Genomic DNA, 19,797 nt, shown 5'->3' on the forward strand with positions numbered 1-19,797 from the left:
GTTGCAGAAGAGAAGCCTGTGAGAGGTGATCATAAACAGGTAGCAGTGCTTCTGCAACATAGCCTGGAAGGTAGTACCAATGCTTTGGAAGTGGCATGCCATAACTCTTTCTGGCGTTATGACGACACCACGAGTCTGCAGCCTCAGGGTACAAGTCATGGTGAGGATCCTCGTGTGTCGATGTCACGTGGTCGTATGCTGCATTGCAGCCCCATCATTGGAATTGTTCCGTAGGGCCCAGCCATAATGGTCGGTCAGCTTGTCAATGAGGGCCTTTGTCAGCCTGCCTTTCCCTCATAAAGCCTTGTCACTTTTCTGCGCAAGGTTGCGCAGTGCTGTCCCTATCCTCTTCTGGACGTGGTTCAGGCATTCCTCTTTCGAAATGGAAACCAATCCATAAACATTTTCTTGCACTAGGGCAGAGAAGGTGGCACTATCTCTGTCAGACACGAGCGTTATGTAATGGTGGTTGTGCTTTGGCACCGAACGTGAGAAAAGGATGGCAGCTGCCTCAAGTTCCATCTTCCCAGACTTAAGAGTCAGTGTTTTTCTAGCACACATGATCCTCCTGCCAGCTTGCGTAGCCCGGGTCTCCAGGCTTTGGTCCTACTTGGCAACCAAGGCATTGGTTCAATAAAGCAATGGCGTCCAAGATGAGGCCCGTATGGTATTCAATTATTGCACCAACTCCAATATAGGACGTGTGGCCACGCTTGTGCCATGTTCCATCAAAGTTTACTGTGATATCCCTGCTGAAATATGGATCCATTTCCTTGGAGGTGGCTTTCACAGCAGAAGCAGATTCTGCATAGAACTTGTCTATACACTGTGTCTGCGGTTCCCTGAATTTCTCCAAGTGCTTCTGAAAAGTGTTATGATGCAGGCCACGATGGGACACGTTCATCACTGCCCAAAAGTCATTGAGGGCTGTTTGTCCCTTCCCTATTTGTTTTGGTGCCACAATGGCTCTTATATTCACGTCAAATGCCATTGAGTCATCCTGACTAGCAGAACTCCACAAGCTTGCAACTACTACACAATGTAAACATAGCTCAAGCTTTGTTGCAAGACCAAGTTGGGTGCCTCCTTGAACATTCATTCCAGTAGTGAAACACTGCTGGCACGGGGTCCCGGATAGCAGGTCGCCTAGGGCACCCATTTGGACATGGAGAAATTTTTCGGCTTCACTTTTAGCAGTGGCAGCTTCAAAATTGCGCTCCATTGCTTGAAATTTTCGCTCCGTCGCTGACATAGCTCCAAGCACTTGTTGCACAGTAGCACATTTTTTTTATCCGCCGCCTCTTCCTCCTCACACGTCGAGAAACGTGTTTTCAAGTGCACAGTGAACGAAGCGATCGCACTGTCCGAGGCAGATGAAAAAGAGGATGTGGAAGCTGCTGTCGATGTCATGTCGATGTCTATGTGCACAAGACACCAGGCGCACTTGCCACGACAAATTCTTGCACCGGTGGAGCAGGAGTCTCGTTGCTAAGAAACGTCGACGCAACCACGCTCCTGCGTAGATGAAGCAGAAGCTGCCCCACAGGAACTATCGGTGCGATCATCGTCGGTGCGCGGGCGAGTGGCGAGCTTCGCCATGCAGGCGAGCTTCATAGAATGCTTCCGTGCACTGAACGCATGTAGCATATTGAGTTTCTTTGTGCGCATTCTGGCCGATCGCACAACAATCGGCAGGCTAAACGCAACAACGGTCTCGTAAGGACGGTAGAAACTTGGAAAATATGCGTAGGGCTGCAAAGATAGTCGATGGCAAGCGGAATACACAAAAGGCGTCGGTGATGGAGGAGCTGGAGCAGGCAACGGCTGGATGCATTACGCAGGAGACCGCTACGTCATCACACGCAGCAGCCAATGGGAGTCGCATGCTCCCCCGTGTCCTTGAGCAGCGCACGCTTCGCCCAATCTCAGCTTCGCGTCTCAGCCGCAGGAAACTTGAAAGCTCTCGCGAGCCCTCCAATCATGAGCGATTTACGCCACTCTAGCGCTGCTGCACCCGCTGCGGGTGGGGGGGGGGGGGGGGGGGGAGTCAAACCTGGTAGCCGACATCTCTTTGCAGTCGCAGCAGCGCTGCCGAGCAACTTCTTCGCATTTCGAATGCCACACACCATAGTCAATGGTAGATCCCTGTCGCGTGCCAGCGCCGACTTCTTCGTGCCACGTTCGATAGCACGAACAATGTCCAATTTTTATTCTATGCTGAGCACCCAGTGTTTTTTATCCGAGCTTCAACATGACACGAGTCCTAGCTTGTACGACGTCACAATGCGCTCTGGCATGGCGCTGAAATGATGTTGATGTGACTTCGCGCGTAAACGCACAGGGCGCTTGAAGGCCGTTGTTCTCATGTCCGAGGTTTGTTGTCCTGCCAGGCCGCCCGATGGGGACAATGCACCACCGTGATTGCACGATGAAAAGTGGAAACGCTACGTAATAACTGATATGTACGCAAAAAGCTGGTACAGTTTATGCGGATACAAAACGCATTATATTCAATGGCTGCTGGGTCGGGGATTTGACTTTACTACATTAAAAAGGAAACTGCTGTTTAAGTGGGTACGGTTTAACAAGGTTTTATTGTACTGCTGAAATGTTTCCTTAACCAGTTTTATTGTCGAGAACAAGATAAAAAATTGTTCCGACTCTCAAGCTCGAAAAATTGCTGCAGATCATGCAAGAAATCATGCACTCACTTCGCACACATGCGCTGTGGTAATGGCAGTGCAGCTTGGAGCCAGGGTACGTGCATGCGCAAAGCTGAATTGGAAAGAGTCCAACTGGATGCTAGCTACTTTTGGAACCCTGTAGGCCCAGAAGACAGTCCGGGAGTTCCTTGGTTGCGTTGAACATGAAGTTTCCCGTTTTGAGTGCATAGAGCTGACATTGAGGGCTTTGCTTTGACAGCTGAATGTTGAAACTTGCTGTTTGTTTAAGGGTGTGACTTGTACACCCGAATTGAGTTTCTGAGTACAGTAGAACCCCGCTGTTACGTTCCTCACTGCTGCGTTTTCCCGGCTGCTACGTCGTTTTCATCCGGTCCCATCAGCTTCCATAGGATCCAATGTATAAGGAACCCCGCTGTTACGTAGTAGCTGTGAAAACGTTCCCGCATGATGCGTCGCAACCCAAACCCGCCTGGGCTAAAGTAGGCAACGCGCTCCAACCGCCATTTTGGCTTTTGACGAGTTTTGACCGGGCTTGGCCGGGCTTGGCTATGGAACTGGCTGCAAGAAGCCGCACGCCAGTTCGAGAGGCCGCCACTAGGTGGACATTCGTGAAGAATGCTCACTATCATCACTGTGATTACGGTCACCGCATGGTTTGTTGGACGGGTCGACTCACGGAGGAAGGAAACTCAGGAGAGGCCCTGACGTCACTCTTTGTGAAGATAGCTAAAGGGAAGCCGGAAGTTGGCATTACTCATGGCGTTGCTCTGCCTATCGGGCCAGCTCTCCTCTCTTGTTTACATTTCTCGCGAAACCACGCCGCGCTGCGCACTACCGGGCTGCACGTTAGCATGATTACGCCAAAGAGGGCAAAATTTCTCGGATATTCCTTCGTCCGTTGCCATTGCCGTGGCGCGGTGACGACGAGGAGCACGAGCCGCATGATGCCGCGGAGTTGCCAAATCCTAGCTTTGGAGAAGCCGTCGCGGCTCTGGACCTCCGCAGGTACGTCGCACCTCACAGCGATGCTGACAGCAATGTGGCCTTCCAGGCTATTGAGAAACGTGTGGTGATTTTGAGCGAGCGAAAGAAACGGCAAGCCACCATTCTAGACTTTTTAATTTCTAAGCGCACTCTGTGGAAATAAATTGTCTATAGTTGAAGCTGCACTTTTTTCATTCATTTTCGGAGCTTTCCTCACTGTTGCGTTTTCCCGGCTGTTACGTTTTTTTTCCTCGGTCCGGTGAAAGACGTATGAACGGGGTTCCACTGTACATGCTGTAGCCTGAAAGGGAAGCTGTGACTGGTGTTGTAATGATGATCTCTATGGCTTTCTTCAATTTGAACAGGTGCAAATTTGGCCAATTGGGCCCGAGCAAGGGCCAGTTCAGCTCGCCCCATGGCTTCTGCTTGGGCCTAGACGAAGAGATCATCGTGGCTGACACTAACAATCATCGCATCCAGGTGTTTGACAAGTCTGGGGAGTTTAAGTACACCTTTGGAGTGGCTGGAAAGGAGGAAGGACAGCTGTGGTATCCCCGAAAGGTGATGCTTTTATTAATATTTTTGCAACTCTTGTCTGTTAGCAAGCGAGGTGCAGTTGACACTCGTTGCAATGGACTAACAATCCAACGAGAAAAATCCGTTATGTCCGAAGTCTGTTCTATACAAAATCGTGGCTGCTGCAGTATGTTGCAAAATGGTGGAACATCACATTGGCTGCTGTCCTAACTGAAGGCAATCACAAAAGTGATGAAAACGTCGGAATAAAATGAATAATAAATAAATGGGTTTACGCAGTAAACATACAACCTCGCGGCGTGTTTTCCTCTCGGCTGTTTTCCGGACGCTGATTGTGGAAATGTGGCAGTTTCCCTGCACTAGAGCATGCACACTGGCAAGGTTAACAGCTGTCACAACAGAGGGGAACCGTTTGGTCAGCTTCCCGCCATGCCAGCCGCCCGAACAAGCGCGTTGCTGCCGCTGGTGACACAAAAATCAGCTACAGTTTGTTTCAGAGCGCAGCTCCTTAGACACCTCTTCCAGCGGTGAGCATCGGCGTTCGCGGTGTAACTGAACGAATGAGCACAGCTAAAGAGATGAGAGCGAATGGCACACGTAGTGGGGCATGAAAAAAAGTTGGTGAGAGAGAAGAGGCGCCAGGAGGAAAGCGAGGAGGAGGGTGCTGCGGAACCTTTAGGCCGGAAGCGGAGGAGGGTATGGCAAAAGTGAGAAAAGTGTAGTGCAGTGACGGTAACTACTAGATGGTGCCAGAGAAGCGTTTGTCTGGGAGGTTTGGTGGCAGTGGCTTCTGTAAATCGGGCTCGCGCGTCACCCAAGCGCTGGCCACACTTTGCTCCTTTCGCGACGTTCCGCACAACACCTATTATCCACACCAGCCCATATATCACAAAATGAAAATTTGTATAGAGGTGCGCTCAAATTTTGCATTAGGGGGGATCATAATTGTCGGCAAATTTTTTTTCACACAAAACAGGGCTCGGTAGAATAAATCATGTCTTCAATTTTATCTCTCGCAAAAAGCGAAGACCACTGTCGAACCTGTAGCACGAATGAGAGCTGGGATATGAGGCAAGATCAGCTCAAAGCCTGCATTCAGCTGCCGTTGCACTGCTTACGAGATGGCTCGAACACATCACAGGCTTAGAATCTGTACGCTGCAAATAGCCCTTTCTGTGTGTGTGTGTGTGTGTGTGTGTGAGACTTGATGCGATGAGAAATAAAGTGTTTTCAAAGCGATGCATTTTGCGATCGACAGTGATAGTTTTTGAAATTTATGTTATAGAGTCTCGCAGCGGATTAGACCTAGCGGCACTTTCGGCGCATCAATGGCATTAAGCCGCTTCCTTGGTCAACCCAGCGGGGTGTTGCGCAGCGCACACCATTGCGGGAAGCTTGCCGCTAGTGTGTTCATTCCTGGAAGAAAAAAAAGTGCATTTTTGTAAATTACGCAAATGCCTGGAAATAGTTCCATGTAAAGTCGAACCCACTTGTAACAAATACTCAAGTGCCACGAAAATTTCGTTATAACCGATAATTGTTATAATCAGGTTGAATGAAAAAAAAATAATCACAATGGGGAATGGCAGAAGTGTTGTGCGAAAACTATGATGGTCTGTTATATCTGAAAGTATGTTGTAGGTGGATCCGTCGTAACGGGCATGGACTGTACTTCCTTTTTACATTTTCACAGAACGTCTTGCTGGCTTGATGTGCATGGTTCTTGCATTGCTACCAAAAAGTAATTTAAAAGTAACTTTGTTGACTACAGGGCATGACATTAGGATTTGCAACAAATTAAAAGGTGGATAGATGATTTTAAAGCTGAATGCTGCCTTTATGCTGTGCATGGCTTGTATGGCCTGCTTAGTAATGAGGTCTGAACACCTTTGTCCTTGCGTAGGTGGCTGTTATCAAGAGCAGCGGCAAGTATGTCATTTGCGATCGAGGGAACGAGCGGTCACGTATGCAGATCTTCACCAAGGGTGGCCACTTTATCAAGAAGATTGCAATTCGCTACATCGACATTGTAGCAGGCCTAGCCATCACTTCTGAGAATAAGATTGTCGCTGTGGACAGCGTGTCGCCGACCGTCTTCGTCATTTCAGAGGCAGGCGAGCTTCTGCTCTGGTTCGACTGCAGCGAGTACATGAGGGAGCCCTCAGACATTGCCATCAGTGGCCGAGAGTACTACATCTGCGATTTCAAGGTGGGCTTTTTCATTACCATGCTTGTTGGCACCGTGCTGTCGCTGCATGGGAAGCTTAACTAAGACAAAACATTCTTGCTCATTGTCCCCTTCCTTTCTTTTTCTGTGAATGTTTGATATTTTGAAATGCTTGAATTTAGCATTGTTAAGGGGGGACCCACGGGTCTTTGGAACCGAAAATCGGCCCAATGTTCTAATTTTCAATGTTTATTTTCCACCTTCCTGACACATCTCCGAGCCTATCTCTGAAATTTGGTTACAAAATACCGCGTAGTTCTTCAGTTACCGTGATCTAAAGATGCGAATCCGCAAGCATTGCCCTTTCAATTGGGGGCAAATCTCGCCCGATTTTCGTCGCGCATAACACGATAACTAGGCACTCTGCCTGCACCATTTTTGTATCATTCGAAAGCTCGCATTTCTGGCTTTCTTTATTCACCAGTTGGCAACATTGCCGGTGCTACGGTCATGAAATATACAACAGAAAAAGTCATTTGCGGCGCGCGCTATTATTGGCCAGTTTGAGCGTGGGACCAAAATGGCGAGTCATGATTGGCTCCAACAACCACGAGTGCTCAAATGACGAAAACAGCTGCCATTTTGTCATAGTCACGCGACTGCGATGTTGTATATGCTTGGACACACAGAACAAAACAAAGTTTCGTTCTGTGAATCGTTATGGGCGGAAACGTACGAGACGCAATAAACTTCTGAATGCGATTCAGTCGTCGCATTCGGCACAGGATACCCGGCAGCTCGCTGCTGAAGTTGTACCGCCGCCTAACGTCGACACCTCAACTGCTTTGCCGGATCACACACATCCACACTGCCGGGTGTCGTAACTGAAGAGGAAGTGAACAAGATAAGAGCACATGAGAAAGTTACGCACAACAAGATTGCATCTCTGACGGCCACGGAGCGAAAGATTCGGCGTTTTGTTGGAGATCCAACCGCCGATAGTGCAACATCCTCGGTTGCGAAGCCCGCTACTCTGTACGTTGGAGCAGCGTACTTGCAGCAGTGAACAATCTTCTTGGCGTTTTCTTGTGCAATACTTGCGGTGGTTCTGCGTAGCTGGTGCGGAGCGATCAGGATTATGGTCTCGCTGCTAAACTGACTGTAGTGTGCGAGATCTGCGATGAAGTTGCGTCGGGATGGAGCTCGCGGAGAATTGAGGGCCTGAAAACGTGTAATCCTTTTGAAGTGAACGTACTCACAGTGCATGCTATGTCGTCGACCGGCAACGGCCAAACAACCATGAATTATACCTAGTGCCTATTCATGTTCTTGAGTGCCGTCTTTTCAAACTTTCTTTCAATATGTCAGTTGTGAAATCTGTTTTGTTTTCTCAAAATCACAATTTTGATGATTGGAGGTGCATTATCTCTGCTTCTACTGCCATCACTGTAATGTGTTTTTTTTTTTTTTCCAGAAAGGCAAAGCTGTGTAGAGTGCAAATGTACAAAATAACAACATTTATTAGAATTTTGTTTTAATGTTTGTTTTTTCAGCAGTTAGATGTATTTCTCTCACTGAAGTTTGCAAGGTTCTCATTTCATATAAAATTGGGTTAGGACACCATACTTGCTTATTTGCACTCTTTGTTAGTTCCACATCATTTTCATATGTCGATATTTATTATGCCATGTATAGTTTGGTAGATAGCTCACCTCCAAGCAACTTATGCAATAAAGCTGAATTTCTTCAATTTCTGGAAAGTTATTTACTCTGCAAAAAAACTGGATGCATATTCAAAACTAGCACATTGAAGTACATAAACTCGGCAAGTTTCATCAAAATCGAGAAAGAATTTTTTAAAAAAAAAGTTTTCAGGCGCAGGGTCCCCCCCCCTTCAGGCCTGCCTGCACAAAAGCATCCAAGATATTTATTCAAATATTGGACTGAACATATTTCTATTACTGAATTTGGCAAATCATTCTGCAGAAGCCAGCAAGGTAGAGGGAAGGTTTTTGACAGAGAAAATTGTCGTCCACCTACAATCGACTAACGATTATTCAGGCACCGATAATTCGGACAACCCCCTGCACTACCACTAGCCCCATAGACTTAATGTATAAGGAATAACAAAAGGCACTGCTATAAAATTATGGCCAAGGAATGTCTAAGCCAAAGGCAAGTGTATGTGCACCCAGCAACACGCATTGACAAACTTGGTCCAATTCTTGGATGATCACTTTCAAAAGATGCTTTCATTGATGCTTTGATGGGTGCTTTGTGCACACAGGCTAGTGTTGCACTAGTCACAAAAAATAACGTGCTTGGTACTGTGCCAGGAATGCCGTCACTCGCAGACGCCGATGTGTGTTGCACTAGTCATGCGAAATAGAAGGCATCTCTGTAAGTGACGATCCAAGAATAAAACACACTTGTGGAATAACGTTGCCTATTTCAGGGCAAATCCGGTATTTCAGAATCCCAATTAGTCGGGACGTTTCGGCGGTCCCTATAGAGTCTGGATTATCGGTTGGCGGCTGTATCTGTAGCACAAAGCTGTGAAAGGTTGCCTTCGTAGACGTTGCATCTATTGGTCAGTGCACAGATGGGTGGATGACATTTTTCCTTTTCTTGAACATTCTTCCACCTTGTGGGTTTCCACTGATTTGCTACATTTAATGTCCCTGTGCTTCGAGTTGCCAATCAGTTCGCCCTCCCACTTCAACCTGCTAGCCTCCCGGTTAGTTCAGATGGTCAAACAACCATACCAAAATAGCATTGGTCCTGGGTTCGATCGCCTGATCAGAACGAGTTCTTCTTTAACTGTGAAGTTTTTTTTCTGAGAAACCCATATGATTTTCCTTTGTATCTTCATGGCTACAGACTGGTGGATAGTTCATAGTTCTATTACTGTAGCTGACATGGCGGGTTGTAATGTGCCCACAGAGTGCCCTTGTACAGTGGGCTCTCTTTAAATGGAACCTCAAGGGACCAGGGAAGCTGGTTTCTTTTACCAGGAGTTTCATTTACTGAGAGACAAAGCTGAATGCAATTGCATGAATACAAAACCAACCAACCGTGAGGATGGTGTTCCATATAGTATGCAGTTCCATGGAAGTCATTTCGTTTATCGAGATTCCACTGCATTGCGTGCACCAAAGTAAATATACTTCATTAAGGGACATGTTTGCACTTAAGCACCTATAGTTCGTGACAGTCTTAAGAATGCTGTGGCAAATACGTCACTGTCGAAGTCGAAGAGAATGTGCAAGATGTGCCAGTCAATTACATTCCTCATTTCTGTGATGTCGCGGCCAAATTGCACTTGTTTCAACATCTTCATCCCTCGGGAACTGTGTTTTAGAGGGCAGGAGCAGCAGTGTGGTTTTGTGGGTGGAAGTTGTATTAAATTCTTTGGTGTAGCTGATGCACAACCATGGCACTGTTGTGGCACCTGCACCGTGCCTCTCAGAGCTGTGCCGTGCTTGAGCTTTGTTTAATTTGCTTGTGGTGCACCTACTATACACCCTCTCATGTTCCTCCTTTTTCTTTTTCAGGGCCACTGTGTCATAGTGTTCAATGATGAAGGTCACTATATCCGCAAGATTGGTTGCGACGGTATGACCAACTTCCCCAACGGTATCGACATCAGTGATGCGGGCGACGTGCTTGTGGGGGACAGCCATGGCAATCGTTTTCACGTTGTGGTCTTCTCGCGCGACGGCTTGCTCCTGTCAGAGTTTGAGTGCCCCTACGTGAAAGTGAGCCGCTGCTGTGGCCTCAAGATCACCTCGGAGGGCTACGTGGTCACACTGGCAAAGAACAACCACCATGTGCTTGTGCTCAACACTCTTTACATTGTCTGAGGGGTTGGCGGGGGTGCCCCACCTCCGAAGCAGCGCGTTTTCAGCTGGCTGCTTTATTTTTTTTCTTCTTTTGTTGTCCCCTGTTACCATTGGGCAGCCTCCCATGTGCGCCTTGCCTTTGCTGCGCGTTCACCCTCTCCTCCCTACCTCCTCCGGCATCCTTTTGATGCACGCGTGTCGGCTCTGTTTGGTGGCACCAAGGAGGCCCCTTCCTCGCTGCTTTCAGTTGATCACTCGTCGTTTTCCATCTTCACATTGTTGTCCTTCATTTCATTAGGTGCCTTATCATGCTTTTTTTTTTTTTTTTTGCTTGTTAGCTACACTGCCTCATTTTTATTGCTGTTTTTGTATAGCCCTATCCCCACCTGCCTTTATTTTGCTTGATTGCTTCCCGCATTTCTTCCTCTTCTCCCTCCCCCCTCCCATATTTCGAAGCAGAAGCTCCTTGGAACTGTTCCTGGGCATTGTTACTCTTCCTAAGAAGGGCTTGACACGAGCATAGTTTCCAAGGCACAATGCACAGCCGACTGTCATAGCTAGTGATGTGGCTTTTGGCACCCCCAGCTTCTTCGGGTGCTGTGGGCAGTTAGTAGCCAAAAATGAACTGTTTTTTTTTTCCAGGTTATTCTCTATTTCATGACACTCCTATGTGATTTAGTGACCGCTCTCCACTGTGTGTTGCCTATTGCACGTCATCTTTTAAAAATTTTACCTCTTTCTTCAGTTGCTATCCTGTCTTCCTTTGTCTACATCCTCTGTGCGTTAATGATTATTAGCTAGGCTCCCAAAGACAAAGTAATAATGCCTTGGTGTTCACACCATTTAGCGTCCTTTCTCTCTCTCATCCATCCCCCGCTGCTGTTCCTGTCCATTCCTGGAGAGTGTGAGCAAGTGCTTGGGCGGTGTTGTGTTGTAGCGCCATGTTCTTCACTCCCACTCACACTACCTGGCCACCTACTGTTCGCACACGAGCTTGAGAAGACACACAAATTGCTAACTGTGATATTCTTAAAACGTTTTTTGCTGTGTAGTTATAGTGTTGTTAACATTTCATTTTTTTTTATTTTCCTATCAACTCTTTGAAAACAGTCCCTTGTCTGGCCTGTAATCTCATCTTTAAGATTCAGTCTTGTTTTCCATTTTTTACTTGAAGTATTTCTTCTGGCCAGTTGTTCTTGCTAGTGTAAGCAAGCATTACAGTCTTGTAAGCTATTCCAGTACAAACATTTGTTTCTTTTCACTTTAATTATTTTCTTCTCGATTTTTCAGTGCGCGTCGCCATGTTGAAGCGCGACATTCCCTGCCTTAGCTAGGAGCTTGTTTTGTGCTCCTGTTAGTCTTCTGGATAGCCGTCTACTTAGCTTGTAAAAATGAAAAAGCATGTTTATAACATGGCTGGTCTCTCAACATAATAGCAGCTATGTGCAAGTCTGCTGGCACAAAATGGGCAGTTTAGAAGCCTTCTGTGCTCAGCATTTATATTCTTGCATTTCTGCGATATTTGCAGTGGTGGTTTTATATGCCCCCTTCAATCAGCATACAGCTTTATTGCTGCTGACGTGGCTCCTTTATTTTTGAAAATGTTTCTTTTTCTTAATGAAAAAAATATAAGGATCTTTTCCTGTGTCATCATACAGTTAACAGCTGTTTTGTTTACTTTTTGTAATGATACCAGTCGCTTATTATCACACATACAGCTGAAAACGTTAGTTACAGATTGGGATTCTTTTTTGGTTCCTGCTAGGTATCCTCAGGTTTAGCGTCAACCATTGGAAGACACCGACCGTCTAGGAGAATCATATGAATATATATATATATATAATATATATATATATGTATACACACAACATATATATACCCTCGTGCCTAGTCCTTTTTACTATGATTTAGTGGTTTTTTATACATATATATATATATATAGTATATACATAGCGAAATGTGCCATGTGGGTTCACTCCCAGCTCTATTCTGAAGTGAAAGAAAAACAAAATGGAAAAAAAAAGACAGTATGTGTTGCACCGTGTACCAGTACTCGCAGGTATATCACAAAAGTGTAAACGGCTGAAACTGTATTTACATACAAGCAGCAGCAGCAGCCGCCACTGCAGCAACATTGTCATCGTCCTTGAAGGAGGTTTGTCACACAATCTTCCCACTCTTTATCACCTCCTCTCAGCATGAGCACTCGCATCCTTCCACCGACTATTTCCATGTCCTCCCCCATTTTCCTTCTGCGCTTCGAGAGCCAATAGAAAGGGAGAAAAAAAGAAGGCAGATGCTCAAGCGGCTCTTGTGTCTTCTCACGCCAAGTCCCACCCCTCCCCCCTCCTCACTCTCTCTCTCACCTTTCTAACTGCTGACTCGTTGCGGAGGCTGTTCCTGCTTTCAGAAAAACTACCAAGTTTCTGAGCAGCTTCTTTGTCATATTTTCACTTGCATCTTTTCTGTTTTTGTTTCGAGCCTTCGTTGCCTGTGTCGCTGTTGTAGTTATGGTCATCATCCCTCCTTGCTCTTGTTTCTTATTTTTGTTGGTTGTTTGGTTTTAGAGTGGTGCCTGCTGACTGCACGCAGGCAGATGATTGTGCGATCAGTGTCCCAGCTCAGTTGTATAGTGTTGAGTGGAGGGTTGTTCTTTTTTTACAGTAGCATGTAATGGCTGAGCCTGGCTGCTGCTTCCTCGAGCCAAGGGAGTAGCGGGAAGGAGGAGAGGGGGTGTTGTGTGCGCTGGCTTCGGAGGTGGGGATGTTGCATGGGCTGCAGTGACCACTGCATTTTGCAGTGCAAAGGAAGGGGAAAAGAATACTTGCAGCCAAAAGTTCCTGTTTTTTTTTTTTTTTTTTTTTTCCCATCCACGTGACAAGCTTGTTGTGCTTTATTTTCCTTCTTTTTTCACGAGGGCACTTTGTCTCATGTGCTGCATTATTTGGGGCCTCATTGACTTGCGTGTCTGCAGAGGTTTTTCTCTATTCATACTTTTTTTTCTTTTTTTTCTTGCACTGTTCGTGCAGCCTGTACAAAGCGTGGTGGGTGCATTTGGCACCTTTCTCGGTTGTTAATGCCAATGCGTTTGGTTTTTTCCTCTGCCTAAAGAAAAGAAAATGTCGGTAGTCACAGAGGTTTTGTTGTTGGGCCAGCTGAATTTTGCTGCTCACTTTCATTCCTTAGCTGTGTACTTTTTTTTAAACTGCTTCGCGCGACCTCTTCTGCCAATCTCGTCTTTTTAGCCAACCTTCCCGTCGTAATTTGTGCTTACTCCGGCCCATTCACTTTGCACAGTTAAATGACACACACATTGCCTGGTGTGTACACATCTTCTACATGTACCTCAATTTACATCTTAATTTCGATGTCATGCAGCTATGTGGCATGCAGCCTCATGCTGGTTGGATAGGAACAGGAGCAGAAGTGCAGTTTTCGTTGTTATACATGTTCTTTTCCTGCTGTTTGTTCTTTCCTCACGCAGCCCGTCATTATGCTTGCAGTCGTTGCGAGCAGCATAGTGCAGGTTTCTCCTGATTCTTCTTTTTTTCTTACGATTTTACAATCAGCTTGTCTTTATGTGTTGCTTCATCTGACTTGTGTAGCGTGTTGCCTGCAGTCTTTTCCTTTCTTCTTGTATTTGTTGAGTGTACATTCTGAAAAAAAAGGACAATTTACCTTTAGAGCTATCTTTCTTTTTTTTTCTCAGTTTTTCATTGCCATTTTCTTTTTCATTCGCAGTGCATTTGCATCTCTAGTGTGCCTGATGTTACGTACACACACATATATATATATATATATATATACACGCATATACTTACCATGTTATTATTAACGGTGATGGAGAGTTTGCTGCCACGTGTTCTACTCCCTTGTGGCGCTTGAGTATACGCGCTGCTGTGTTGTCGCTTTGCGCTCGAGTAAAGTTGGGCATCGCATGTGTGTTGCCAGCAATATTGTGGAGGGGTGGGATGGCAGCAAGCAGCAACAGCCAAGGGCGAGCGCTTACACCAACATTCCATGGCAGCCACTTTTTAGGCGCTCTATATATTTTTCTTTAAACTGTTGAGAGAGGAAATTGCCTTCTTTTACCAGATCTTATACAACCCCCCCTCCTGATGAATAACTTGTTGTGCCCTTCCCTTTGTCTTCGTTTTGAGGAGTCTTGCCCTTAATGATGAAGAAAGACAAAAAAGAAAACCTAACTTCTTTGCCTTCTATTGAGAAACAGTACAATGCCTTCTTTTCCCAACATGTGGCGGCAAAACCCATATTACACAGTGTTCATTTTTATAACATTCTTTTCCTTTCCTTTAAAAAGCCCTTTCTCTGTTCGGTGCCTTTCTTGTTTTTCCTTTGCAAGTTTTTGCAAGCATCCATGTGTGCATACATTTACATGCATCTAGTCAGAATCTTGAGCACATGTGTGCTTTTTTTTTTGTGTGTGTGTGTGTGAGCTTATTAGAAAGGTGTTGACATTTTGAAAGAAGTGTACCCTGCTTTCCTTTTTGGAAGCTGACCCTTTGGCTTTGCAGTTTTATCATCATTGCTTCCTTTCTTTTCCTTGTTTGCTCTTTGACCTTACATTTAATTGAGGTATTTTATGGCTATTAAAATCTTGTTAGTGCCTGTATAAGCATATGAACCTCGCTTTGGAAAGTGCTTTTCCGTAGAGTGCTTTATTGATGTGCATAGAGGTTTGGTGAGTGTCTTACCATGCGAGGGGGGCACCAGCTGTTTTGGGTGCATTGCGTTTCCTTTGGCATTGCGTTTCCTTTGTCCTGCCAAAAAAGAAATGCCCCAAAAATTGGGGTGTGTCATGCACCTGTGCTTGGAGCAAAGAATGGCTATGTAGTGCTTCAGGCGCATTCAGTGAGTAACAAAAAAAGAAAAGAAGGGGTCTTGTGGCAGGTATCAACTTCAGAGGAACAAAGTGAAGCATAATAGGACTTCTCACATTTACAAGATTTTTTCCTTCTCTCGTGTGTTTTTCTTATTTTGGTAAGCTTGTGAGTTGTAGGGCTTTGTTTTTTGCAGTGTGTTTTTCGTGCGCATGTGTGGTGATACGTCTTTTTTTTTTTTTTATTCGCTTATTTTACAAATCACTGTGACAAGACTGTGACACTCATTTTTATTTCTCAAATGTTGGGGACAGACATTTCCCCAACTGACAAGCCTTTATTTGCACGTAGTCTGCCAATATTATTATTATACAATATGAATATTATACTATTGTATACTATACATTACCCGAAGGGGATTGTTTTCTGGGGAAAGGGCAGTATTTTTTCCAATGTTTCTTCTCGCAGGGTCCTTAATATTCTGTTTTATTTTTGTGTCTTTCAGTGAAGAGAGAGCTGTTTGTGGAGTACATAGAACGTGCCTCTCATCTGCTTTATGGGGTTGATGAGACGAGGCCTTTTTTTTTTTCCCCTTTCCCTTGTCGATACTTTTACAAACCATACAAAATTTGTTTTATCTTCTTTTTTGCATAATCTTTGTTGGCAAGTAGCTTAGGGTATACTGCACTGCTTCACATTTACTGTTCTTAACATTTGCGAGGTCATCTCGTACACTGTCGCACCATATCTGCTAGTGCCTTTCTGTTAACATTGAGCAAAGACTAGCTCGTGCAGCTTTCATTTTCCTCACTTGCTGTTGTTCACTGCAATTGCCACGACTCATCCACTATGCACACCATTGCTCTTTTATTGGCAGCATATATCTGTTATCTCCTGAATCATCTTGCCATAACATTGGAAAGAAAGAAAAAAAGCAGTTTGAAGAATGTAGGTACGAATTTCCTCTCTCCTTGCACATTTTATTCCCCTTACCCACTCTTCATGAGATAAATGTATGCTTTTTTTTTTTTGTGACACTTGTTTACTGCTTAGGCTGTTTCTGCAGCTTGTACTACCAGACTAGTCCATTTATATTGAGACAGTGTGAAATGAAGCTTACACAAACTTAGTATCGAAGACTGCATGAGTGAGATTTAGGGATTAGAAAGAATGGGTAACCACTGTGCTGACCTCCCCCCCCCTCCCTTCATTTGTTTGTTTTTACTGCCTTTTACCTCAGTAGCCTCACACATGCACTACACCCCTTGTTTGTCGTTGGGTTCTCCATGTCTAGCAGGAAGTAGATGTCGGGTGTGTCCGAGTTAACCACGCAGTGAACAAGCCATGTGTGTGTGTGTGTGTGTGTGTGTAGGAAGAGAGCCTATTTTTTTGCGTTTTCTTTTTCCACTCTTAATCTATGCAAAAATGTTATTTTGCCAGTGGCATGCGCTTGCAACACTGGTTGGCCACTGCGGTTTTGCTGTAAGAGCTCAGTCAGTATTTCAGGGGGCCCAGTCTTGCTTGCTGCGGTTGTGGCATTCTCTCTCTCTCTCCTCGCCCTACCCCGTTTTTCCGAGTCTCCCTTTGTGGTGTGGCATTGCCTGCTTTACCAAGGACAAGCGCCACTGAACACTCGAATAATACTAGAGCAATAAAAAGGCGTGCTAGACGCTACACAGTGAGGCCCCCAGAGAAGTCGCTTTTTCAGGCCATAAACTGCTTCAATTTGCACTTACACAGTTTCTGATGCTGCCGTGACCGGGTTTCCCCTCTTGCTTTCCCGCTCCTGGTTCTTGCAGTCTGGGAGGTTTGTTGTCCTGGCATTTGCAATGGGAGAGGCGAGTCTCGTGTAGTTGGCATGCGACGTTGAAGACAGGGCCACCTGGGCATTATTGCAGTCATAGCTGCCTCGTTTGGCCACACTGGGAGAGGCATTATGCTGAAGTTGGTGTGTTTGTCAGCTGTCGTTGCCACGATTCTTGGGTGCTCTGTTTCACTAGTGCTATCGATGTAGTGTGCACTCTTTAGTGTTTGATCATAAAAATGCAGATTCTTCATGTGAATGAAGGTTGCAGTTGAAGCTTGCCGTTGCAGTCCTGCAGTTCGTCTGGCAGGCCTCTTGCTTTGTGCAGTGAAGGGGCGAAACTTGACTCTTTACATTGTGCAGCGTTGAGCTTGCCTGGTTGGCTGTAGGAGTTCTATAATGCAACTCGGCAAGTGCTTTGGCCAAGGGAAAGTGTCTTGCACTCTCTTTACGAAGACTGCTCATGTAGAGTTGCCGCTAGAAAGGCACTACTTCGAAAGAAACACACCAGAGAATCATGGCCACAAATGGTGCATGGCATGGCAGAAACGCCCATTTTGGCATAAGGTTTTACAGTGTGGTTTGATTGCACAGGGTGTGGAGATATCTTCTTGTTGACACCATCAAAGGTTTCCTAGTGGCAGGCAAAGCGTCTGATGAGCTGCTAATCCTATGTGGCAGACGTCTTTAGCGGCATGCCCAGTGCAGCAGTGCGTGCAGACATCGAGGGGAAGACGTGACTTCGCATTGCTAGCGTTTCCAGTGCTTCCGGGCGTTAAATATATATATATATATATACTATATATACACTTCATTTTGTCTCATTCCTCGAATTCACTCGACCCCCTACTGCACCACTTCAAGACAGAGGAGACTCCTTATTGCTTTATATCTCTCTCTCATTGTAAAAGCCGAAAGTAGACCAAATTCCTTGGGCCATCCTTGTTGCAAGTGATGTCATGTGGTAGTTCTCTGAAGTGTTGAGAAAAATGTCGACGAAAAGCGTGAAAAAACAAGTTATTTTTTCTCCCTCTTTTCAATCCCCCCGATGTTTCCGTGGTTTACACTTTTGAGACGTTTAATGTTTATGTATTTTACACGAGCACTGATATATTTTTGGTGCTGTTTTACAATGGCAAGAAGTTAAAGTGGTAAAAATAAAAAAAAAATAGATGTGCAGTTCACCTAAGCTTGCAGACAGCAAGTATGTTACCATACTGAGCAGGAGAGGATAGGAGGTGACGAAAAAAAAAAGTCAGAGCAGCCATTTTTTTGCCATCCAAGCTGGATCTTGTTGAGATTTTCGCGCTGGCTTTGTGCCTACATGGCTGTTCATTACATAAGTGGAGGTGATGGAGAAGAAGAGAAAAAGCAAGTTGAAGTATATATACATATATATGTTGGTACAAAGCAGTTTTTTCTTGTCTCGGTTGCATGGCTCGCGTGAGCGTTCAAGACACTATTGTCTGGGCATTTGCTGAACCATGCATCCGAGATACTCGGTTATATTGCATTTACTTGTACTATTTTTGGAAAGCAGTTAAATGGAAATGATTTGTAACAATGTTTCATGTTAATTCCAATAAAAGGCAGTTGCAACCGTTTCACACTTGTTTTTCTTCCACACTCTTGGTGTACGTGAAGCACCTTGAAGTTTGCTAGTTCTTGGGCTTAATGTTTTTTACAGCGACGCTGTATACATCTACCGTTCAAGGAAATTTCCGTGTCGTAAGCAAAAAAAAAAAAAAAAGAAGAAAAAAATACCACACGTGGGCCGATTCAGAAGATGGTGAAATGCTGGGCCGACCCGCGGCGGAGGTGAAGGAGGCGTTAAGCACTCTCCATACGTGGGCCGATCCCGAAAATAGTGCAATGCCGGCCCAACCCGCGGCGGAGGTGAAGCAGGCGTTGAGCACTCCCCAAATACGTGAGCCGATCCCGAAGATGGTGCAATGCCGGCCGACCCGCGGTGGAATGGCAGTTCGCCATTGAGGGGCCCACATACGCAGCTTCGCTGGTCATCTTTCAGAGTGGAAGGACACCGAGTTCTTTTTTTTTTTTGTCATTAATTCAGCTCTGTGCCTCTCTATTTTTGGCTTGATGAGCTTTCAGCACTCTTTAACATGATTTGGTGTGGTCCGCTGTTAAAAGGGGGAGGCAGGAGTAGAGAATGTGCAAATTTTGCTCTCTGACTAGCCTGGAAGTGGCCGGGTTCTAGCATGACGGGGTCGTGGTAGAGATGGCACTGACATTTTCCAGCTCTTGTTAATGGAGTGCCTGCAGAATAAAAGCCGCATGTTTGCGTGTACCTTCTAACAGTAGACTGCAAGTAAGTTTGTTAGCTTGAGGGTGGTGCAAAAAAAGACCATCGGCACTAGTGGGATTGCACCTGCACAAAGTTCTAGGGTATAGCAGGTATGCAGTGTTGACAAACAGTGTGTCGATTGTATTCTAGGGACATAGCAAACCTCGGTGTATTTTTTTTTTTTTTTTAAGCCCCGTTTGTAACCACCTCGCCCGAAAGTACAAAAAAAATCTTCCGGGATGGCGTGCACCGTGTTTATGCGCGTTACTTCCATCTCTCGGATACAATTGAAAAAGAAAAAAAAAAAAAGCCGCGTGGTCCTATCGAAGCATTCTACAAGCATGCAGTTCTTTTAAAAAGCCTGTTCACCCCCTTTTTAAAGTTCATTTGCGACAAAATTATGGCATTGCGCAGGAGAAAGATGATAACCGAATAAACTATAGTACACCGTCCAAGTGCAAATTTTGTAAATTTCACTTGGGCAGGTCGGACATTGCCGTTGCTGCAACTTAATAGCTTGAGAGCACGTAACCCCAAGGTAGTGTACTGGGTGTCGGGAGTTCTCTGAGGCAGCACACCTGAGGGCACCTCCCGTCGGGCTCCATTGACGAATATCTCTAGAAATATCGTTCC

The 19,797-nt window shown here is 45.5% G+C and overlaps 1 protein-coding gene across 1 annotated transcript in view; it reads left to right on the plus strand.

The window, feature by feature from the left end:
* Positions 1 to 18,463, plus strand: part of mei-P26 (E3 ubiquitin-protein ligase meiotic P26) — a 49,252-nt gene extending 30,789 nt beyond the window's left edge. Inside the window, exons 9-11 of the mRNA XM_050182968.3 lie at positions 4,034 to 4,229; positions 6,109 to 6,414; positions 9,927 to 18,463. Coding sequence (XP_050038925.1) covers positions 4,034 to 4,229; positions 6,109 to 6,414; positions 9,927 to 10,235 — 811 coding nt within the window. The 3' untranslated portion in view covers positions 10,236 to 18,463. The remainder of the gene's footprint in view (positions 1 to 4,033; positions 4,230 to 6,108; positions 6,415 to 9,926) is intronic.
* The last annotated feature ends 1,334 nt before the right edge of the window (positions 18,464 to 19,797 follow it).

The sequence above is a fragment of the Dermacentor andersoni genome, chromosome 4 (genome assembly GCF_023375885.2).
Source record: "Dermacentor andersoni chromosome 4, qqDerAnde1_hic_scaffold, whole genome shotgun sequence".
In the NCBI taxonomy this organism is placed as follows: domain Eukaryota; kingdom Metazoa; phylum Arthropoda; class Arachnida; order Ixodida; family Ixodidae; genus Dermacentor; species Dermacentor andersoni.